This window comes from Gymnodraco acuticeps, unplaced genomic scaffold (assembly GCF_902827175.1).
Source record: "Gymnodraco acuticeps unplaced genomic scaffold, fGymAcu1.1, whole genome shotgun sequence".
Classification (NCBI taxonomy): domain Eukaryota; kingdom Metazoa; phylum Chordata; class Actinopteri; order Perciformes; family Bathydraconidae; genus Gymnodraco; species Gymnodraco acuticeps.
In genome coordinates, this window is record NW_022992351.1 from 7,920,754 (window position 1) to 7,945,236 (window position 24,483).

A 24,483-nucleotide genomic window follows, 5' to 3' on the forward strand; every position below is an offset into this window, starting at 1 on the left:
TGAATTAATGTTCCATTATTGTTTCAGGGAAATTCTATCCTTGTTTATGACTTGTTCACTGGATTTAAAGGCTTGAAGTATTTGTATGTGTTTGTGTCATATGAAACAAAATATATTTAAATGTCTCTGCATCTGAAGGAACTTAAGCTAGATAATAGTAGCAAAACACGTTTGTCTACCTGATGTGTCGTTATTACTGTTTTAATGTTCAAATGTAGCCGATCATTGTAATTAAGCATTTTTCATTGCATTTTTTATTTGTGTAAATTCTCGAGCCCATTAACGATTTCAAAAATGTAAATAGCTTTGTAAATGACCAAATATCTTTATCTATTTAATTTGATAATTTTGCAGTATAGGTCCATTGAATGGGGCTATGAGGCCCTCCACTGGGCCCTGGAGAAAAGCTGCTATATAGATGGACAGCCTTCGTTTCAAAGACAAGTCCATGTACAAAACAGGATGGAACCATAATAAGGAGACTTTGCTGCAACTATTGCCTGGAGAAAAGGCAAGGAGCTGGAACATTATGTAAATCAGTAGGCGCAAGGATCACCATACAACCGCTTTGTCCATCAAAGAGTACAACACAGACCATATTGCCTCAAAAATCAACATGTCTCAGGCCGAGGACACATCAACTGACCAGTAAGTAAAACTTTTTTTTCTATCGACTTAATCTCACCTAACACAGGATGTGAAAGTCAAACCATATAAATACATAGTGCATGCAGTTGCATGCTAAATGTACTATTGTTGAAAAGTGAGCATAATCCTAGTAACATGAGAAATGCATTTCACATCCAAGCTCTCGAGTGATATTCATCTTTTAACTTTTTACCTGTGTTATTGATGTGAGAATAAACTAGTCACATTGACATAGGGAGACACATACTGTTAACTATTTTGGGACTCTGTCTTTGTTTGTTATCTGTGTTCCGGCATACTTAGGCAAGAAAGACCAGTGTCTCCTGCACCCAGTGATCTTTCCATGAAGAGTGACTGGTCCAAGGAGGACCCTTTACACTTCAGAAAACGAGAACCAGGGTAAGGTTGGTTAAGTTGAAAGTTTGAAACAGTAAGAAGAGACAGAGAAAAAGTCTCAATAGAATTACTTTAACATAATGAGATACATCTCGTAAATTCTGCTTTGGGACTCCAAAATAACATTAAAAAGGTTCACACCGTAAATGTTTTCTGTTTTAAAGCCTGCTTGAGCCAGAAAGACCAGTGTCTCCTGCACCCAGCGATCTTTCCATGAAGAGTGACTGGTCCAAGGAGGACCCTTTAAACTTTAGAGAAAGAGAACCGGGGTAAAATATGTTGGTTAAGTTGAATGTTTGAAATAGACATAGAGACAGTGGATACATCATTAAACTGATAAGAATCACTTTGACATATTGAGATAAATACTGTCAATACCACTTTTTGGCTCAACAATATTAAAAAAATGTAAAAACTGTTTTCTGTGTTAAAGCCTGCTTGGGCAAGAAAGACCAGTGTCTCCTGCACCCAGCGATCTTTCCATGAAGAGTGACTGGTCCAAGGAGGACCCTTTAAACTTCAGAAAACGAGAACCAGGGTAAGGTTGGTTAAGTTGAAAGTTTGAAACAGTAAGAAGAGACAGAGAAAAAGTCTCAATAGAATTACTTTAACATAATGAGATACATCTCGTAAATTCTGCTTTGGGACTCCAAAATAACATTAAAAAGGTTCACACCGTAAATGTTTTCTGTTTTAAAGCCTGCTTGAGCCAGAAAGACCAGTGTCTCCTGCACCCAGCGATCTTTCCATGAAGAGTGACTGGTCCAAGGAGGACCCTTTAAACTTCAGAGAAAGAGAACCAGGGTAAAATATGTTGGTTAAGTTGAACGTTTGAAATAGACATAGAGACAGTGGATACATCATTAAACTGATAAGAATCACTTTGACATATTGAGATAAATACTGTCAATACCACTTTTTGGCTCAACAATATTAAAAAAATGTAAAAACTGTTTTCTGTGTTAAAGCCTGCTTGGGCAAGAAAGACCAGTGTCTCCTGCACCCAGCGATCTTTCCATGAAGAGTGACTGGTCCAAGGAGGACCCTATAAACTTCAGAAAAAGAGAACCAGGGTAAGATATGTTGGTTAAATTGAACGTTTGAAACAGTAAGAAGAGACAGAGAAAAAGTCTCAATAGAATTACTTTAACATAATGAGATAAATCTCGTAAATTCTGCTTTGGGACTCCAAAATAACATTAAAAAGGTTCACACCGTAAATGTTTTCTGTTTTAAAGCCTGCTTGAGCCAGAAAGACCAGTGTCTCCTGCACCCAGCGATCTTTCCATGAAGAGTGACTGGTCCAAGGAGGACCCTTTAAACTTCAGAGAAAGAGAACCAGAGTCAAATATGTTGGTTAAGTTGAACGTTTGAAATAGACATAGAGACAGTGGATACATAATTAAACTGATAAGAATCACTTTAACATATTGAGATAAATACTGTCAATACCACTTTTTGGCTCAACAATATTAAAAAAATGTAAAAACTGTTTTCTGTGTTAAAGCCTGCTTGAGCCAGAAAGACCAGTGTCTCCTGCACCCAGCGATCTTTCCATGAAGAGTGACTGGTCCAAGGAGGACCCTTTAAACTTCAGAAAAAGAGAACCAGGGTAAGGTTGGTTAAGTTGAAAGTTTGAAACAGTAAGAAGAGACATAAAAATTCTCAATAGAATTACTTTAACATAATGAGATACGTCTCGTAAATTCTGCTTTGGGACTCCAAAATAACATTAAAAAGGTTCACACCGTAAATGTTTTCTGTTTTAAAGCCTGCTTGAGCCAGAAAGACCAGTGTCTCCTGCACCCAGCGATCTTTCCATGAAGAGTGACTGGTCCAAGGAGGACCCTTTAAACTTCAGAGAAAGAGAACCAGGGTAAAATATGTTGGTTAAGTTGAACGTTTGAAATAGACATAGAGACAGTGGATACATCATTAAACTGATAAGAATCACTTTAACATATTGAGATAAATACTGTCAATACCACTTTTTGGCTCAACAATATTAAAAAATGTAAAAACTGTTTTCTGTGTTAAAGCCTGCTTGGGCAAGAAAGACCAGTGTCTCCTGCACCCAGCGATCTTTCCATGAAGAGTGACTGGTCCAAGGAGGACCCTATAAACTTCAGAAAAAGAGAACCAGGGTAAGATATGTTGGTTAAGTTGAACGTTTGAAACAGTAAGAAGAGACAGAGAAAAAGTCTCAATAGAATTACTTTAACATAATGAGATAAATCTCGTAAATTCTGCTTTGGGACTCCAAAATAACATTAAAAAGGTTCACACCGTAAATGTTTTCTGTTTTAAAGCCTGCTTGAGCCAGAAAGACCAGTGTCTCCTGCACCCAGCGATCTTTCCATGAAGAGTGACTGGTCCAAGGAGGACCCTTTAAACTTCAGAGAAAGAGAACCAGAGTCAAATATGTTGGTTAAGTTGAACGTTTGAAATAGACATAGAGACAGTGGATACATAATTAAACTGATAAGAATCACTTTAACATATTGAGATAAATACTGTCAATACCACTTTTTGGCTCAACAATATTAAAAAAATGTAAAAACTGTTTTCTGTGTTAAAGCCTGCTTGGGCAAGAAAGACCAGTGTCTCCTGCACCCAGCGATCTTTCCATGAAGAGTGACTGGTCCAAGGAGGACCCTTTAAACTTCAGAAAAAGAGAACCAGGGTAAGGTTGGTTAAGTTGAAAGTTTGAAACAGTAAGAAGAGACATACAAATTCTCAATAGAATTACTTTAACATAATGAGATACGTCTCGTAAATTCTGCTTTGGGACTCCAAAATAACATTAAAAAGGTTCACACCGTAAATGTTTTCTGTTTTAAAGCCTGCTTGAGCCAGAAAGACCAGTGTCTCCTGCACCCAGCGATCTTTCCATGAAGAGTGACTGGTCCAAGGAGGACCCTTTAAACTTCAGAGAAAGAGAACCAGGGTAAAATATGTTGGTTAAGTTGAACGTTTGAAATAGACATAGAGACAGTGGATACATCATTAAACTGATAAGAATCACTTTAACATATTGAGATAAATACTGTCAATACCACTTTTTGGCTCAACAATATTAAAAAATGTAAAAACTGTTTTCTGTGTTAAAGCCTGCTTGGGCAAGAAAGACCAGTGTCTCCTGCATCCACCAACATTGTAGGAGATGATCCTCTTGACCTCATGCCTAAACAAAGGTAGGGAAAAATTGGTATTGATACTGCTTTAACTTAAAATACAGGAAAAATGGGAAAAAATTGCAAATTAAAGCTTTGAAGCCTAAAGCATACATTTGACCTAAAACATAAAAAGTATATATTCATATTTGTCTCAGTAACGGGCCGTCCACACTACAGCTTCGACAGCTTCAAAAACGGTTTCCAACGCGTCTGCCCATTCACTTTGAATGGGGTGACGTCACGTTGCCTCGCTTTTCACCGAACTGAATTGTGGGTAGCATAGCGGTCCGTCTCCGCCGTCTCCGGCGTCAGAAGTTGAACACTTCTGACGCCGGAGACGCCGGAGTAGCCAGCGCCAGCCAATCAAATCCCGTTTCTGAAAATCTGACAGCTCAAGCCCTAGCCAATCAAACCGCGTCTAAGCTGGGAGAGTTATCCCGCCGTTCATTTCTATATTTCAAAAAAAGATGGAGAAACTAATTATCGCCGTAGCAAATCACCCGGTTTTGTATGACCAGACCCTCTTCACCTACCGGGATACAAACCGGAAGAACCAGTCATGGAGGGAGGTGGCAGAGGCAGTGGGTGAAACTGGTAGGTTTTCGCCTGTTTGGGGAGTTTATATATATATATATTGCTCGCATAAAATTCCCGGGGTTTTTACTTTGTATGTCGGGGGCAGGAGATTCATGTGATTGGTTGTTGGTCGCGTTGCTCGAATAAAATCCCCAAGCTTCAGACACGCCCAGCTCCAAGCTTTTTTTGAAGCTGTAGTGTGGACGCTCCGTAAATGTATCTTTCCGTATTGACACAAACATGTATCGCCTGTGCCCAGCAGCGCTTCCAATACAACAAGCAAGGATGAACAAGACCGCAGAAAAGGTACTCAAACAAGGAGCTACACACTCAAAGAATCAAAACATTGCAAAAACAAACATATTTTGATTCACATGTCATTTGCCTCTTGGTTTAACTGCAAGTTAACAGAATACATAATTTGATAGAGTTTTATTAAAATTGTGTAAAACCTTTTTGTAATTGATGCATCCTGTGTTCTCTGTATTTTCTTTATAATTTAATTAGTCAAGGATAAACAACACAAACTAAAAGAAGACCTAAAAAAGAGGATCGGCAAGCTGCATGAAAAGGAACTGAAAGTAACTGACACTGAACTCTACGAGATACCAGCTGAGAAAGACAAGGACCCTAAAGCACAAACCTTTGATACATTATTTCAAAAATCAAAGAAAGAGAAAGTGCGAACAGTGCTAATGACGGGAGTAGCTGGAATTGGTAAAACATTTCAAAAAAACGTATTCATGGTAGACTGGGCAAAAGAAAGATCTAACAAAAATATAGACTTTATAGTGTCGTTAAACTTCAGTAAGCTGAATTCAATGAGCGCTCAAAGCCTGAAACAACTGATTGGTAATTCCCTCAAGGTTGAAAAACATGGAGATTACAAGTTTGACGAATGTAAACTTGTTTTTGTCCTTGATGGCCTGGAAAAATGTGAACTTCCTCTGGATTTTGCAAAGAACATGGACCTGAAGGATATTGAAGAGCAAGCCTCGATGGATTTGCTGCTAACAAACCTCATCAAGGGGAATTTGCTTCCCTCTGCTCATCTTTGGATCCTCTCTCAACCTTCAGGAGTTGATAAGATTCCTCCTGAATACATCCAGCGAGTGACAGAATGTCAAGGTATAAAACGATATCAGTTTTAATAGTTCATACTCCATATTGTGTGATCTGCTGTTTTATCCTTTATCAATAACATTGTTTTGTTTATTATTCAGAAAACTTGAAGCGACGGCAGAAGCTGGCCTCAGCTCTAAGAGGAAGATTGCTTGAGGAAGCATCTCCATATGAACATGTTAATCCTCCTAACCAGAAAAACACTGAACACATCATAAGAGAGGTCAATGGAGAATCTGTGAAACGGGTAAAGGCCGTATCTGACATCTTTAAAGAAGAAGATGGAAAAACGATCCGTACTGTGCTGACTACTGGAGAAAGTGAAATTGGAAAATCCTTATGTGTGCAGAAATTCATCAGAGAGTGGGCTAAAAATGACAACGGCTATTTTACTTGGTTTAAGGCTTTATGGGCCAAAGCCCAAGCTAAAGAAGTAGACGTTATATTTCCACTTAACATCTTAAAGCTTCAAACGATAAGAAATAATGAAACCAGTTTGATGGAACTTCTTTATGATTTCGTCAAGGAAACAAAGGAAAATGTCATCTCTAACATTGAGCAGTTTAAAGTTTTATTTGTCTTGGATGGATTTGATGCCTACCAACCTCCTCTTGACTTTGACAACAATGACAAAGTAACTGATGTCAGAGAGCGCGCTTCAGTGGATGTTCTACTGACAAACCTCATCAAAGGAAACTTGTTTCCCTCTGCCCGGCTTTGGATAACCTCCCGACTCAAGTTGCCTGATGCATGTGTCCACAGGACGACAGAAATACGATGTAAGCTAAAGGGTGTGGAGGAATTCTATCAAAGGAAACTGTATAAAACATGGTTAAAGTACATAGTGGCAGTGGTCCTAAGTGACACAAATGGGTACCACTTTACAATAAGACTACCCTTATAAAGGATTAATAAAGGGTCTATAATTAGGTTATGAATTAGGTTGTAAACACTTTATTAATCATTAAGAACCATTTATAAACCAGTTCTAACTATAGTCTATAGTTTTCATACATCAACACAGGCTCACTATTTGGCAAGAGAACTAAGCCTTATATTGGCTACTTAGCGAGAATCAACTCAGTGAGCAACAGATTCCAAGGATGCTGGCTGATGAAGAAGATGAAGTAAGCTACGTAGCCAATATACGGCTTAGTCATCTTGCCAAATAGTGAGCCCACATTTATCTGTACTGCTAAGTCTTATATTGGCTACCTAGCTTACTTCGTCTTCTTCATCAGCCAGCATCCTTGGTATCTGTTGTTCACTGAGTTGATTCTCCCCCCTTCCATCTTGATGTTTTTTGGCATCTCTTATGACCATTTATTTACGAGTTACTACCATTTATAATAAGAGCTCACTATTTGGCAAGCAACCGGTCACAGTTGCCCTGTTTATCTCATGTCTTATAAAAGCTTATTAATGATTTATAAAGTGTATAACTATGCGTAAACCTTTTATAAGGGTAGTCTTATTGTAAAGTGGTACCGTTATATGTTTAGCACGTATTCGGTACGAATTTCCATTACAAGTAAGCACCAAAAGATTTAGATGATAAAAAAGAGACAGGATAGTATTTTATACAGAAAATAAGTAAAGTTAAGAAAAATGAATAAATAAGATTTACAAGAATACAATTTATGTAATCTAAGGATAGTTATCAATCTTTTTTACACTTTCAAAAGAAGCAGAGGAACACAATGCCGTCTCTGTGCTTCAATGTGGAAGCCTTCACCTGCTAAATTAGTTTTGGAGGAATGTTATCAAAGGAAACAGTCTAAAACATGGTTAAAGTACATAGTGACAGTGGTCCTTAATGACACAAATGCTTAAAACCACCATGAAATGAAAATATCAGAGTGTTTAGTAATCAGCATCTAGCGAGTCAGATACTTATTTACAGAAATGTTGCTATAGAAATGTTAGCTGAAACACTTTTCTAGTTGAGGTCCAAGTACAAAGATACAAAGTATTTCAGCTTAAATCACTGAGAGAATGCTGCACCTGAAGTTGATGTAACACCATCCACTAGAGAGAAAACTAATCGCATAATTCATAACGACTACCATTAGTTAGGAAATTCTGCCGCCATTTGTTATTTGAGTCAAAGAGATGGCCTGCTCTAACAACATATGAAAAGCTGCTATCTGAATGCTACTCTTTGCTAATAGAAAGAGAGGGACAAGTTTAGCCAATATGTGTATTTTTCTGACCTCGCTGTCAGAACTCAGAGATACTTTCACCAGTGAGCCCCTTATAATGTTTTACTTGCTTACGCAGCAAAAATGATGGCACTGTAGGGTACCCTAAAGGAGATTGGCATCCAACAGTAGAGTAAAGTATAGAAAGGATATACCAATTTCTGCTTTATTATAGCCAATAACAATCCAATAAAATGCTTTCAATCAGCCTCGATTCTGATCCTGAGGATCAGCCTGGAATTGTATGTATGGTATAAACTGTCTAATTTCTGTCCTCACTAACTTAAAACAATACTTTCCTGCAGGTAAGCCTGATGCTGCAAGTCACCAGACACTCAAAACCCAGCTGAAGGAACAATTTACCCATGTGAGCGAGGGGATTGATAAGCAGAAAACCTCTGCTCTTCTTAATGCCATCTACACAGATCTCTACATCATCGAGGGAGAGAGGGGAGAGATACATTCTCAGCATGAGGTCAAACAAGTTCAAGACGCAAAGTTCAAACCAGTGACACAAGAAACATCGATTAAATATCATGACATTCTAAAATCTGCAGCTGGTGAAAATAGACCCATTAGAACTGTGCTGACGCTAGGATTGGCAGGCATTGGAAAGACGTTTGCTACAAAGAAGTACATGTTGGACTGGGCTGAGGGTAAGGCCAACGGGGAAATATTTTTTATATTTCCACTTTCTTTCCGGGAGCTGAATTTGAGAAAAAAGGAAGAACACACCTTGGAGGAACTCATTTTTCAGTTTTGTCCAGGAATGAAGACATCAGAAATAAAAGACTATGACAAGTACAGCATTCTGATTGTACTGGATGGTCTTGATGAATGTCGCCTTGAACTTGACTTCAAGAATGCTGTATTTTGCACAGAGGTGAGTAAGCGAACCTCAGTGAGTGTCCTACTAACAAACCTCATCCAAGGAAATCTGCTGTCCAAAGCTCAAATCTGGATCACCTCCCGACCTGCAGCCGCCAATCATATCCCTGCTGATAAAGTTGACCGGGTAACAGAGGTGCGAGGATTTAATGATGAGCAAAAGGAGGAGTACTTCAGAAAAAGATTCAGTGATAAAGATTTGGCAGAAAAAATCTTGTTGCACGTCAAGAAATCAAGGAGCCTTTACATCATGTGTCACATTCCTGTCTTCTGTTGGATCACAGCAAGCGTTCTGGAAGACGTTGTGAGAGAAACTGAAAAAGAAGGAGAGAGAGCAAAGACAAACGAAGACAGGATGCCCAAGACTTTAACTGATATGTACATATACTTCCTCCTGTTACAATGCAAACAGGCTAATGTCAAGTACGCTTCAGATGAAGCAGGTGACAATTCTAAAACAGATTCATGCTGGAATGCAAGGAACAAGGAAACAATCATTTCTCTGGGTAAAGTAGCTTTTGAGGGTCTAAGGGAAAGGAACCTTCTCTTCGATGAACAAAAGTTGAAAGAGGATGAGGTTAACATCCAAGAAACTGCAGTCTTCTCTGGACTTTTTACTCAAATCTTTAAAGAAGGATGTGGGCTGTACCCACAGAAAATGTTCTGCTTTGTTCATCTGAGCATTCAAGAGTTCCTGGCTGCTTTGTATGTCTTTCAGATATTCAACAACACAGGTGAAAATCTGCTTTCCCTGCCCAATCCAACAGATAAAGACATGCCTGAAGGATTCTACACGACAGCGATTGACAAGGCTTTAGATAGCGAAAATGGGGACTGGGATCTGTTTCTCCGCTTCCTCTTGGGCCTCTCTCTGGAAACGAATCAGAGTCTAGTGCAAGAACTTCTGAGGAAGACAGAATACAACGTACAGACTAACAAGGAAACAATTGGGTACATCAAAGAAAAGATTAAAGATGAGAAGACTCATGCAGATAAAAAATGCAATCTTTTCTACTGTCTGAATGAGCTGAATGACCACTCTCTGGTTGAAGAAGTGAAAAAGTACCTCTGCTCAGAAAGTGTCACATTTGAAGATTTCACCACCTCCCAGTGGTCAGCTCTGACTTTTGTGCTGCTAACATCAGATGAGAGGCTTGATGTGTTTGATCTGAAGAAGTACCTCAAATCAGAGACTGTTCTTCTTGGAATGTTACCGGTTGTCAAAGTGTCCCAAACTGCTTTGTGAGTACTTTAAATGCTCTTACAAATATTTTGTTATCTTGCTTTAAAGTATATTTATTAAGTTTATTGCTGATGCCTTTTACTATGTCTTTGATGGTCGCATTTGGTCTAACAGTGGTCTAAAACAAGTCCGAATTGGGCAGTTCAGAAAAACTCAAGCAGGTAGACACTAATTGGAATGACAGTCTCACATTTGACCTGCAATTATAGTGAGGTTGAGTGATTCTTTAAGACTTTTAGTTTTTCAGAAATAATCTGCATTTCCATACAAAAAAACAGCAAGATTTATTAATGGACCCATGTTTTCACAGGCTGAGCTGGTGTACTCTCTCTGAGGACTCCTGCAGAGGTCTGTCATCTTTAGTCCTCAGCTCCCCATCCAATAATCTTACAGAGCTCAACCTGAGTCATAACGACTTGCATGATTCAGGTGTGGAAATGCTTGCTGAGGGCCTAAAGAGTATGCACTGTAAACTGGAGATTCTCAAGTAAGTGGACAATGCATTTACTGTACGGGTGGTTGCTTTGTGTATGTTTAGTAACATTATTCCAAAATAATGTCCATTGAGCAATGCAGCACATCTTTATTTAAAAAGGTACGTTTGTGTCTTCAGAGACCAGAATAAATCTACTTGTAAATATGCCAAATAATGATCTTTTTTTTTTTTAAACCTTGCTTCTGCGTAAGGCAGAATACACATAGTTAATCAAAGTATTCAAATGTAAAATCAGACAGTTTTTTCAATGATTTATACATTGGCCTTGGAAATTTAATTTGGTTGGCTGCAGATGTCTATTGTAAAAAATAAAACATTATCTCATAAACATAATAGACACACTTTTGCTTCCCCATCAATGTTTCATAACATTTCAAATCCAAAAAGAGAAAAATTATAAACACACAGAGAAACTTTAAAAAGCATTTCTTAAATGTGTGTGTGTCTGTTTGTTTGTGTGTGGCCTGCAGGCTGTCAGGTTGTCAGGTGACGGAGAAAGGCTGCTCATTCCTGGCGTCAGCTATCCAGTCCAAAAAACCCTCCCTGAAACACCTGGACCTGAGTTACAATCACCCAGGAGACAATGGGAGGAGGCTGCTCTCTGAAATATATGAAGATCCAGATTCGAAGCTGAAGACACTCTGGTACGTAAAGTAGTCATGTACAATTTAAGAAAGTAAACTTGTGATGTCATCAAGTAGGGCTGTGCGATTATGGCAAAAATCATAATCACGATTATTTGGGTCAATAATTGATATCACGATTATTTTGACGATTATTCATTGACCATTTATTGAACTTTAAAACAAATAATATTTTACCAATAAACAAGATCAACAAATATGTTGGAGCACACTTCCAAAACCATACTAAACATATATTATTAATATGATAAATAAAAATAAATTAGACCAAAATAAATTAAATCAAACATGTTGCAGTGCACTGTCACAACCTACTGAAAACTCCTTAACATATAGCCAACATTTTGGTAAAACATATTCATTATTCCACTCAGTTAAACGTTGAAGGCTGGCCAACCGTCATGGTCCAGAAGTAACAGGAAATAAATGTTGAACTACAATTTAAGACCAAATAAAAATGTTTAGGCCACCATGGCAAATGCTGGTAGGGCTGCTCGTGTTATCTCTTAAAGATTTTTTGCAAGAAACAACAGCCTGTTTACATGGTCTGGTTTCAGAGATGAGCGCAGGCAGGTGACGATATTGCCACCTGTACTGAAGACCCTCAGCCACGCCCTGACACATGGGGTGACGCCGGCCAATCACAAAGCTTTGATGCGTTCATGTGCATTATTCTGGCACAGGAAGATTATGTTACAGGACATTAACGATAAAACAGAATATTGTTGTTCTATTTTTAGACACATCTTGCAATCGACTGGTTGGGCATCCCTGGGCTAGACCATAGGTCCGTTGTGGTCGCAAAGTAGTCAGCTGAAGCCACATCTCTCTCAACTTCCCGACGGCATTTGTCACATAGCGCAGGCAGCGCAGACCTGCTGAAATAATACCGAGACGGCATCGCGTAACGCTTGTCCAACGTGTTGACAAGTTGCTTAAAGCCCTGGTTGCTAACAGTGCTAACTGGGCACATATCTTTAGCGATGTGGAATGTAATGGCAAAGTACTTGCAAATAGTGGAAATAGTTTTACCCTTCTTTTTAACGAGTTGCTGCTCTTGTTCTGACATCTTCGCTCGCGCTGAACACTCACAACACATGTCACTCCCACGTGGCCGAACGGGCTTTTAGGGAGGGGCGAAAGCGCACCCAGCAAAAATAATCGTATTTTGTCAATTATGCTGTTTTCATAATCGTCGCAAGCCATAATCGTAATCGCGATTAAAATACGATTAATTGCACAGCCCTATCATCAAGTATAAAGTCTATTGGTGCTCCATGGACAATGAATGTAAGTGAGTGATTTTGTGGACCGAAATGTGGGGATTATGGGACAAGCCTTTTTTGCTGTTTCATTAATTATGTCCATATGCATTTTCCTACGTCTTTTGATATTGAGCAATGTACACAAACACAACATCAATATATTGAATAAAAGGCTATATTGTCTTGTGATCCCTTGCTACAGGGGGCTAAAACATGTGCAATAAACAAGAAGGCTTTTCAAAGTATTGAATTGAATTTCTGTATCAACCCTGTCTGTCACGATGTGTGAAGCAGGTAGGACCCAAATGCACGTATCACTAGGCCACCAGGGTGGGTGGAGGGGGTCAGGAGGACGGGACTGAGCTGACCGCCCAGAGGCACAGCAGAGGACCAGGAAGGGATCTCGGGCGGACGGCCCGGGGGCAAGGCAGAGTTCAAAAAGGGGGATTCGGGCGGACGGCCCGGGGGCAAGGCAGAGTCTAAGGTGGGGGACTCGGGCGGCCGAGCATGAGGGTGAAGGCAGCGGCAGGAAGAGTCAGGGGGCCGGGCTCGAGGACGAGGGCAGCGGCAGGAAGAGTCAGGGGGCCGGGATCGCGGGCGAAGACCACGGCTCACAGAGGGCCGGGATCGAGGGCGAAGACCGCGGCTCTCAGGGGGCCGGGCTCGAGGGCGAAGACCGCGGCTCTCAGGGGGCCGGGCTCGAGGGCGAAGACCACGGCTCTCAGGGGGCCGGGCTCGATGGCGAAGACCGCGGCTCTCAGGGGGCCGGGATCGAGGGCGAAGACCAGAGAGCTCCGGAGGCCGGGCAGGAAGGCGCTGACGGGCCAGCGCCGGAGGCCGGGCAGGACCCGGTGTCGGCCGGACAGGAACCGGAGCTGGTGGGACAGGCCTCGGCAGGATCCCCCACGGAAGAGGACCAGGACACGGGATTGGCAGGACCCCCGGCGAGACAGAGGATAACGGGGCCTCCAACGGAACAGGACAAGGGGTTGGTAGGACCCCCGGCAGGAGAGTAGTCGGCGGGGCCTCCAATGGCACAGGACAAAGGGTTGGCAGGACCCCCGGCAGGAGAGTAGTCGGCGGGGCCTCCAACGGCACAGGACAAAGGGTTGGCAGGACCCCCGGCAGGAGAGTAGACGGCGGGACCTCCAACGAGACAGGACAAAGGGTTGGCAGGACCCCCGGCAGGAGAGTAGACGGCGGGACCTCCAACGGGACAGGACAAAGGGTTGGCAGGACCCCCGGCAGGAGAGTAGTCGGCGGGGCCTCCAACGGCACAGGACAAAGGGTTGGCAGGACCCCCGGCAGGAGAGTAGTCGGCGGGACCTCCAACGAGACAGGACAAGGAGCTGGCAGGACCCCCGGCAGGAGAGTAGACGGCGGGACTTCCAATGGGACAGACATACGATTGGTAGGACCCCCGGCAGAGGAGTAGTCGACGGGGCCTCCAACGGACCAGGACATTGGGTAGGGACTTGAGACGTGACTCGAGAGGGGACTCGAGAGGAGACTCGAGAGGGGACTCGAGAGGAGACTCGAGAGGTTAACCAAGGGGGAACTCGAGAGGGGACTCGAGAGGGGAACCAAGGGGGAACTCGAGAGGGGACTCGAGAGGAGAACTAGAGAGGGGACTAGAGGAGAGACTCGAGAAGGGACTAGAGGAGGGACTAGAGAAGGGAACTCGAGAGGGGACTCGCGAGGGGAACTAGAAGAGGGACTAGAGAGGGGACTAAAGGAGGGACTAGAGAGGGGACTAAAGGAGGGACTAGAGGAGGGACTAAAGGAGGGAACTCGAGAGGGAACTCGAGAGGGAACTCGAGAGGGGACTCGAGAGGGAACTCGAGAGGGGACTCGAGAGGGGACTCGGGTAGGAAATTGAGAGGTGACTCGAGAGGGAACTTGTGTCGGTCGGTACGCCGACAGGACACGGGGAGCTGGCGTCGTCTGGGGAGCCAGCAGGAGACGAGGTGCTGGAGTCGGCCGGTACACCGACAAGACTCGGGGAGCTGGTGTTGGATGGAGAGCCAACAGGAGACGAGGTGCTGGAGTCGGCCGATACGCCGACAAGACTCGGGAAGCTGGCGTCGGCTGGGGAGCCAGCAGGAGACGAGGTGCTGGAGTCGGGACCATGACTGCTGGAGCCGGTACTTGAGCCGGAACCATGGCTGTATGGGCCAGCTCTGGTTTAGGGAACACGGTTGTAAGATCCAGTTCTGGAGCCGGAAACATGGCTGTAAGGTCCGGAGCTGAAGCCTGGATCATGGCTGTGTGGGCCGGTTTTGGAGCCAGAAACATGGCTGCTGGGGCCGGCACTGGAACCGGAACCATGGCTGCTGGGCAAGGAACCGGAACACGGATCCATGGCTGTGTGGGGTGGTACTGGAGCACGGTACCATGGCTATGTGGGATGGTACTGGAGCACGGAACCATGGCTGCTGGGTCCGGCACTGGAGCCAGAACCATGGCTGTTGGGGCCTGTACTGGAGCCGGAACCATGGCTGCTGGGGCTCGGGCTGCTAGCCTGGCCTTGCGACGACTCCTCTTAGCAGCCTCCTGAATACTCCGTGGACCTCCATAAGCCTGACGAGTTCCGGAATACGACTCCTGGACAGGAGCAGGAACTGGGGCAGAAGCACGGGTTGACTTCAGGCGGAACCCACCAAGGCGTATGGTGCCAGGTTGGGAATTGGGAGACAGGGAGCTAGCATGCCTGGAATCACATGCTTGAAGGAAGTCCAAAATCCAGTCAGGTAAAAACTCAACAAAACATGGTTTCTCTGCTGCCAACCGGAGCGCCTCTACCAGAGCGGCCCTCTTCTGCCGAACACTGGACGCTCCCTTCCACCAATCGAAGCAGCAAGCCAGATAGAAGGTTAAATGCTGTAATTCAACCTCCCATGGATCATCTGCTGGGTCCATTTTGTGGTCGGTTCGTTCTGTCACGATGTGTGAAGTAGTGATGGCAGTTTGACACTGAAGCTTCGAACGGAGCTTCAACCCTGGACTTCCTATTTCATGGAAGCAATGCTTCGAAGCTTGCTTCAAATCACGTGACATATGACGTCCGAACCAGCAACTGCTTCAAATCACGTGACATGTGACGTCCGAAGCAGCAACTGCTTCATTTCCTGAATGAATCACTTGACTGGTTCACGGTCCATTCACGCGATTCAATGCACTGCCTCGTCTCGATTCTGACAGGTGACAGGTTGAAACTGTTTCAAATTTGAGCGCTTCAACACTTTATGACCGCTCTAAACAATGCGCAATGTGTGGGTTGTTGTCGTAGTTTGCGTTGTTGCTGTTGAGTTGTTGTTGGTATTGCATTTGATATCATTATAGAGCAAGCCAGGAAGAAAGATAGGTCGTTCTGGCTCGGGAAACACTTCGAAATGTGGAGAAGTTGTGAACAAAAAGACAATTATAAGTAATATAAAAACAGTTAAATAATTTAAGGAATAGATAGCCCAGTGGGTAGAGCCGGCGGCCCGAATGCGGCGATGTCCTCCTGTTAAATAATTTAAGGAATAGATAGCCCAGTGGGTAGAGCCGGCGGCCCGAATGCGGCGATGTCCATTCCGGTTCAAAGCCCGGAATGGATGTATTTTAATCATTGCTTTTCAACTTTAATAACTGATAAAAGGCCCTCTCCTCCCAAAAAAATGTCCAGCACTCTCTAGTCTCTTCTCAATAACCCAATACACACAATTATCAATCTTTAATTGGAAATAGAACATGATATTCAATTCAGTCTTAGTGTGTGTGTGCATCGAATATTTTTCAAGGCAAAGATACGTTAAACCCACTGCAGCCTTGCACTTCGCCAGGAGAGGTCGCTGTAACTGAAGCTTCGAGAAATGAACCTATTTCCGACACAATTGTCCAAGTGGTTCGACGCTTCATTCAAAGCTTCATTTTGCCATCACTAGTGTGAAGCAGGTAGGACCCAAATGCAGTTTAAAGTGAAAATTCCTTTATTTCAAGGCTAGGTGAACAAAGACAAAACAGAACACTCACCGAAGAACTAGTCATGACACAAGACGAACCGACAAAGACAGACAGAAAAACCAGAACTTAAATACACACAAGACTAATCACAGAAACAAGACACAGGTGAGGATGGAGGAGAAAACACAGGGACACCAGGTGAACACAATCGGGTAAATTAGACACACCAGGGAAACTAACGACAGGGAACCACAGACAGATTTAAACAAGACACAACGCAGACAGAAACAGGCAAGACAGGAAGTGAAGACCTTTCAACATAAAACATGAAACAAGACAAGACAAAACACCATAAAGACAGATCGTGACACTGTCTTTGTTTTTTGCAGTTTGGATCACTGTGGAGCGCATCGCATGAAGACAGGGCTGAAGAAGTGTAAGTGTTTATTATTGTTGTATTCCTTATTATTATTATGTAAGATGTTATCACTTCAGTATAGTGTTAGACAAGGATTAAGTGGAAGTAAATTCCTGATACGTTTAAAATTAATCTCTGATAATATGCCTTTGTCACCTAATTTAACAGGTAATATAGGTTTTGATAATGTACACACTTCTTTTTAGATATGACATCCGTTATATGCTACATTGATTTTTATTTGATCCAAACAACATAAGATACAGCTCTTATAAAACTAAATTATGAGTCTGTTTCTATTTCAGATGGTGCTGATCTAAAGCTTGATGAAAACACAGCAAGCAAGAGGCTTATATTGTCTGAGGAGAACAGAAAAGTAAAAACTGTGCGGATGGTGAAGGAAAAGGTGGAGCGACCTGAACACAAGGACAGGTTTATGAGGAGCCAGGTGATTTGTGGGGAGGGCATGCAAGGCCTCTGCTACTGGGAGGTGGAGTGGGAAGGGAGGGTTGGCATCGCAGTGACATATGAAGCAGTGGGTAGAGGATGGGATAGAAGTGGTGGCCTAGGATGCAACGAGATGTCCTGGAGTCTGCTCTGCTCGAGGACTCAGTACCATTCCATACATGGAAAAACATGGAAACTTATTGAGCCCAACAATGAGAAGACATCCAAAGATATTACGTCCAAAGACGGGAAGACTTCCAAAGATAGGAAAACGTCCAAAGATGGAAATACATCCAAATATGGGAAGACGTCCACAGACTTTAAGTTCAAAGATGGAAAGACAACTAAGGATGGGAATATTTCCAAAGACGGGAATACATTCAAAAATATTATGTCCAAAAATGGAAAGACATCCTCAGATGGGAAGATGTCCAAAGACATTGCGTCAAAAGATGAGAAGACATCAAGAGATACTGAGTCCAAAGATGAGAAGACATCAAGAGATACTGAGTTCAAAGATGAGAAGACATCAAAAGATACTGAGTCCAAAGATGAGAAGACATCAAGAGATACTGAGTCCAAAGATGAAAAGACATCAAAAGATACTGAGTCCAAAGATGAGAAGACATCAAAAGATACTGAGTCCAAAGATGAGAAGACATCAAAAGATACTGAGTCCAAAGATGGGAAGACATCAAGAGATAGGAAAACGACAAAAGATGGAAATACATCCAAATATGGGAAAAACTCCAAAGACTTTAAGTTCAAAGATGGAAAGACGACTGAGGATGGGAAAACTTCCAAGGATGGGAATACATTCAAAAATGGGAAGACATCCTCAGATGGGAAGACGTCCAAAGCTGAGAAGACATCCAAAGACCCTGAGTCAAAAGATGAGAAGACATCCAGAGATCCTGAGTTCAAAGATGGGAAAACGTCCAAAGACTTGAAGTTCAAAGGTGGAAAGACGACTAAGGATGGGAAAACTTCCAAGGATGGAAATACATCCAAATATGGGAAGACATCCACAGACTTTAAGTTCAAAGATGGAAAGACAACTAAGGATGGGAATATTTCCAAAGACGGGAATACATTCAAAAATATTAAGTCCAATCATGGAAAGACATCCTCAGATGGGAAGATGTCCAAAGACATTGCGTCAAAAGATGAGAAGACATCAAGAGATACTGAGTTCAAAGATGAGAAGACATCAAGAGATACTGAGTCCAAAGATGAGAAGACATCAAAAGATACTGAGTCCAAAGATGAGAAGACATCAAAAGATACTGAGGCAAAAGATGGGAAGACATCAAAAGATACTGAGTCCAAAGATGGGAAGACATCAAGAGATAGGAAAACGACAAAAGATGGAAATACATCCAAATATGGGAAAAACTCCAAAGACTTTAAGTTCAAAGATGGAAAGACGACTGAGGATGGGAAAACTTCCAAGGATGGGAATACATTCAAAAATGGGAAGACATCCTCAGATGGGAAGACGTCCAAAGCTGAGAAGACATCCAAAGACCCTGAGTCAAAAGATGAGAAGACATCCAGAGATCCTGAGTTCAAAGATGGGAAAACGTCCAAAGACTTGAAGTTCAAAGGTGGAAAGACGACTAAGGATGGGAAAACTTCCAAGGATGGGAAGACATTCAAAAATGGGAAGACATCCAAAGACCTTGAGTCAAAAGATGGGAAGACATCAAAAGATACTGAGCCCAAAGATGGGACAATGTCCAAATTGCCTCTTTATAAAAGAATAGCAGTATTTTTAGATTGGGAAGCTGGCACTCTGACCTATTACGGTGTCACACAAGAAAAGCTGAGCCTTATACACACCTTCCATGCCAGATTCACAGAGCCCCTCTTCCCATGCTTCTGGTTTCAGAAGGGCTCTGTGACCTTGTGTAAAATAGACTGAACTCCCTGAGATAGGGGAAGTCTTCAATTGATGCTCCATTTGACTTCAATGGAATAGCAAAACCTTGCCTGCATCGTATCAATACCATGATGTAAAAGACTGAAAGACACTATATTAACATAGTTCCTCTTGCCGGAAGATGTTTGTTCAATTCATGTTTACTTAAATACTTTTCTTACCTATAGCCTGAATTTATGAAAGTATGTTGCAGTTCCTTAAACTAGTAAGAGTATGCGAACAGATGATCCATATGAGTAAGCAGCATTGTGTCAACTTTCAAATTAAATTACAAGGAAATATTCAGTTTTTACAATTCAAAGAATTTCATGTAAGTAAATGTGAGATGTATTGTAATAAAAATGAAAAGTGTTATAGAAGAACTGTATGCTAACTATTGCAGCCGCTTATACAGAACAACTGATTTCCCGCCATTATTTTAATAAATGTTGTTTTAAATTAATGTAATGTCATTGATGTTGTAGGGCATTCGCAAAAATAAAAAAAAATATTTTGTTTTATTAAACCAAAGTGTGTCTTTATATAAAACATATATGTATGCATACACACAATTGTACATCTTCGTTTGTAAATATAATTGTATAATACTTGTATTTGTTTTATATTCTACCTTCTTCTATTTTTTTGTCCATTTAAAATGTCAAATTTCCTTCAGTGTCCTTCAGATGGCAATCTGTGTGTGAAGAGCAAACAACATTGTGCAGAATGTATTTTATAATAAAAAGATAAATAGAGAGACAGTTAGATAGATTTTTGTATTCATCTCAAATTGGGAAATTCTTTAGTTACAGCAGCAATGTTATAAGGCATTAACATGTTTAAAAGGTAAAATAAAGTATATACATAATAACTTAAAGATAAACAGCATATAACAATATATACATATCCACAGTAGAAAATACATATATCACAAAGAATACACAGTATGAATTTGAATGTTTTATAAAAGACAAATACACTATATCATCAGAAATAGATATGTACTACTGTACAGTAGCAAAACATATAGACATGTATAGGTAGTATGTACTGGAAATTATAGTTGTGCAAAGGAGCTTTTGTGCAAATTGTTCATGGTGTTGGAGAGGGACAAATATGAACTTCATACCAGAAGGTCTTAAAGCGTAGATTCAAATGTGTTTATCCTTCCTAAAACAATATTCACATATCCATATGTACACTGTAACAATGTTCAATTCCTCCTCTTTACTCTGGTCATAAGAAGAGTCCTTACTAACAAGCTTCAACGTAAGCTGAGGCAAAATCCACAGTCCTTACATAGTGTAAATGTATGTTCTTCAATTCATCAGACAATTAGGTATTTTCCACATGTAGATTTTGTAACCTTCAGAAACACTTTGAGGTATATTGCACAGATCTAGGATTTTGAGACCCCATGTCTTCATTTTGAAGGACGGGTTCTCCTGATGGCTGGTATGAATGGGAGGAATCACAGTGGCGAAACTGTTTTAACGTACATTTTGATAACTGGAATTGTTTAAAGACAGATAGGAATAAAATAGAATCTGTGGAGTTATGCTTGGAGGGAGCAATAGTGTATAAGGCGTCTGTCCTAAAGTTTGTAGCTGTTTTGAAGTTTAGCCATCACACAGATGCAACACAGAATGAGTCCTACCTTTATGTTTTATATTTTAAATAAATATGTTAATGATTTCCTAGATTTTTGGACAGACTTTCTGGAAGACATTCATAGTGTTACACTTTCTGCACATATGGCCAATAGCTGCGTCTTTCTGCCACATATCAATTGTTCCCCCTTAGTGTCAAGTTGTCTTCTCCAGGTTATCCTTCCCTCCAAACCGGGTAGGCTCTCACTCTGTTATTTGGTCACCTGATCTCTCTTCCTTATATAAAACACTTTACTTCATCTGGATCAAAATTAAGAAGTGACGTGTGTTTTGTGGAAAGTGTTACCTAGGAGAGAAGGAACCCTTGTCAACGGAGAGAAATAAATGGCTGCAGCGTTCATCATGCAGGATGTGATGTTAAAACAATGGCACATTGAGACAGACAAATATGACTATAAGCATTGTGATTGAGCCTGGTGGGATAAATGATTCCCATTTATGTTCTTTAAAATGTTGTTTTTCACTATCTTATTTATTTGTTAGTTTATTATACATTTGTACGTGACAAGTACAGAGAAACATTGCCAGTTACAGCAGCAGTGTCAGTGTGCTGGACACGTGTTTATTGTGAAAGCTGCCTTCTACTTAATTATTCTACCTTCATTTGTGGTACTCTAAAAGCAGGGAAAAAATACATTTGATTCCAATGTCCACTGTATGTGCAGCCTGGCATGTTTGAGCAAGTCTGTGTACATGTGTAATTGTGGGCGGTAATGAAATACACTTGTAAAGGACAGGCCAAAATGAAGCCGGAGGATGTGACAAACTGAGAACTGAAAAGGATGGGACATTGTAGCAACCAGCGCACTAAAGGCCTCTTTGCACAAGCTGCCTCTCTGTTTTTTATGAATCCAATTCATGACCAAATCTTTGAAGAGGCAGCACAACTCACAATTCAACATTTTGTTCCGGGTCCACATCGTAAACCTGTTTAATTCATTCAGGATCTTTCCTGTTTCAGCATATTTCACTTTGTAACCATTGAGCTGCTGCCGCTAATTGATAACACATTCAGAACGCCTCTTGCTCTGCCTCTGCCTCTGAAGATTTGTTTTGATTCCAGAGCTGCCTGTGAAAGCTGGATGAATGAGTGTTTGTGTGGATTTACAGAGTGGAGACAAAGCACTGTGTGTGTGTGTGTGTGTGTGTGTGTGTGTGTGTGTGTGTGTGTGTGTGTGTGTGTGTGTGTGGGTGTGTGTGTGTGTGTGTCACAGTGTCAGTCCTTTATAAATAAATAAAAAGGTTTCCCCATCTGCTTATTAGTTAGTTCCTGGTTTTATTTTAAATGTAAACCACACTGTTTTCTAAAAGAGCCTTTAATTGTTATTAATGTTCTAATTTGAATTGCCCAAGCAGGCATGCACTCACAGATCTCCAGGGTTTCTTACTTTTGCTTGGAATGACTAACGGTTAATGGTTTTCATAAGTCTGAGATTCTGCCCTCAAAGTGCTCAATGGTGTTCTTACCCCAATACAAGTAGATTGTTTTCATTATATTAAATACAAAATTATAGATGTGGGGGCAACAGGACTTGATCCCAAACAGACTGTAAAGAAATGGGACTGAAATGGAAGCCGGTCCAGATGTAGCCTTATTTTTCCGTATCCAGCTCTGAAACAGGAAAACCTTATGAAAAACCCATTGCCTCTTATTAACTTATTTCATGTCTCATATAACTGCACATTTTTTTCTTTGTTGACATGGAAAATAAAAGGCCTCCTATTTCCTAAAAGCAAGTCGAATCGTTAATGAAATTACACAAATTACATGTGCTCCTCTCTTCTCTTTGATAATATTAGACATACTGCAGGACACATTGTGAATTGGATTGTTGAGCAACAGGACTACCTTACAGACATAAGTATAAGAAATACATTCTGGAAAAAAACAATCTATAAAACGCTTTGCACCAATACCAATTTTCCAGGTTCTGTCAGAAGTATTCAGACCCTTAATTTGAATAAATATAGAAGGACGTCAATTTAAAATAAACCCCCATCAGTTACAGTAAAGTCCTGCAGAGTAGCATAAGATTGAAGAAGTTTGCATTTTTTTTTTACATACTTCTTTGCATTCAGCATCATATTTAGAAATCTCCCCACATGATTGTTATGAAAAATATAGGGCATGTGTTTTTTTAATACAGAAATCCGGCATTTTGTAAAAAAAGATTCCTGAAAGATCTGCAATGACTAAATTGGTTGTATTTTTACACCGCCTCAACAAACTATAAGGGCACGCTTTAAGATGCACTGTCGTCCAAAAGTAGCATTTTAAAGAAAGTTCAAGTTCATGGGATCTTTAACCATCTAGGACTGTGTGCTAATCTTTACCCTAACCTCAAAATAAAACCATCATCTCTAAAACTAAGAGGAACCTTTGTGCTAAAAAACAAGTATCATCCCTCAAAAAGCCATTTATAAAAGGAAATACGGCCCAGAATGTTTCTCACGTTTCCCATGTCTTCACTCTTGGCCCTCAAAGAAAGAAGTGCAAGGGCACTACACACATAGAGAGACACACAAAACCAACTCAAAGCTGACCATAGAGCGGTGATTTACTGTCCTCTGCATCTGACTTTCTCTACTTTACACAAAAACAAATATTTAAACTTGAAAGTCTCTCTAAATATGAACAAGAACAGTCATTCAGAGCAGTGATTTGTGGCTCTACTGTCTCTTTGTACCAGGCTGTTTGGTTCCCCGACGTAAACCCCATTCACAGGCAGGGTCAACTATGTGAGGTGCGTTTGATTTACATCGCCAGGAACATACTCTAACAGTTCAAGCTGTGATGGTGCTGTGATTTAGTAAACCGCAGTTAAGCAATTGCAACTCAAGCATTACAAAAATTTCAACTCTGACATTGGGGGGAATGAATGAAAATGAGGGCTTTCAGCACCCTTCACTCCCACCACATCATGAGTGTGCCCGGCAGCCTGGACAGACAAAGTGAATTAGAATCTGATCGCTCTGGTATCACATATTTGTGAAACAACGTGTGTGTAGCTCTAGGGTCCAAAGTGTTATGACATTCAATACTTTGGCCAACAGAAGGTAACGTATTGTGTCTGTGTGAGGTGTACTGACACAGTTTGTAGTTGTGTTACTGTGTGTGTGTATGAGCTGTCATTTGATCCATCCTCAGGTCGCTCAGCTCCCACCCTGCACGTCCACTCTGCTTCTCACAGACCAATCACATTGAACATTCCTTCACCTTCCCAGGATCCCCGGGACCCAGGGTGCACGACTGCAGGGCGTAACCATGGCGTTGAGGTGATGAGGTCACCCCCCCTTTGGTACTTTAGTGATTAGATGAGAGCTGATGCTATGAGATAGGAAGGGATAGAGTGAGAGACAGAAAGACAGAGAGAGAAAAAGCAATAAAACACATCACATTAAGACAAGTTCTGATACACACAAA

The 24,483-nt window shown here is 41.4% G+C and overlaps 1 protein-coding gene across 14 annotated transcripts in view; it reads left to right on the forward strand.

Moving 5' to 3' along the window:
• LOC117541890 overlaps positions 1 to 20,146 on the forward strand; it is a 29,977-nt gene extending 9,831 nt beyond the window's left edge. For 3 of the 14 annotated variants that reach the window (XM_034209176.1, XM_034209177.1, XM_034209179.1), the window contains exons 2-23: positions 355 to 648; positions 952 to 1,047; positions 1,209 to 1,313; positions 1,478 to 1,582; positions 1,744 to 1,848; positions 2,013 to 2,117; positions 2,283 to 2,387; positions 2,552 to 2,656; positions 2,816 to 2,920; positions 3,084 to 3,188; positions 3,354 to 3,467; positions 3,623 to 3,727; positions 3,887 to 3,991; positions 4,155 to 4,238; positions 5,056 to 5,102; positions 5,304 to 5,924; positions 6,020 to 6,697; positions 8,425 to 10,249; positions 10,561 to 10,737; positions 11,217 to 11,390; positions 16,993 to 17,039; positions 17,327 to 20,146. In XM_034209176.1, coding sequence (XP_034065067.1) covers positions 617 to 648; positions 952 to 1,047; positions 1,209 to 1,313; positions 1,478 to 1,582; positions 1,744 to 1,848; positions 2,013 to 2,117; positions 2,283 to 2,387; positions 2,552 to 2,656; positions 2,816 to 2,920; positions 3,084 to 3,188; positions 3,354 to 3,467; positions 3,623 to 3,727; positions 3,887 to 3,991; positions 4,155 to 4,238; positions 5,056 to 5,102; positions 5,304 to 5,924; positions 6,020 to 6,697; positions 8,425 to 10,249; positions 10,561 to 10,737; positions 11,217 to 11,390; positions 16,993 to 17,039; positions 17,327 to 19,392 — 7,011 coding nt within the window. In that variant the 5' untranslated portion in view covers positions 355 to 616 and the 3' untranslated portion in view covers positions 19,393 to 20,146. The remainder of the gene's footprint in view (positions 1 to 354; positions 649 to 951; positions 1,048 to 1,208; positions 1,314 to 1,477; positions 1,583 to 1,743; positions 1,849 to 2,012; positions 2,118 to 2,282; positions 2,388 to 2,551; positions 2,657 to 2,815; positions 2,921 to 3,083; positions 3,189 to 3,353; positions 3,468 to 3,622; positions 3,728 to 3,886; positions 3,992 to 4,154; positions 4,239 to 5,055; positions 5,103 to 5,303; positions 5,925 to 6,019; positions 6,698 to 8,424; positions 10,250 to 10,560; positions 10,738 to 11,216; positions 11,391 to 16,992; positions 17,040 to 17,326) is intronic. The other 11 variants (XM_034209180.1, XM_034209181.1, XM_034209182.1 and 8 more) reach the window with 10 other exon arrangements.
• The last annotated feature ends 4,337 nt before the right edge of the window (positions 20,147 to 24,483 follow it).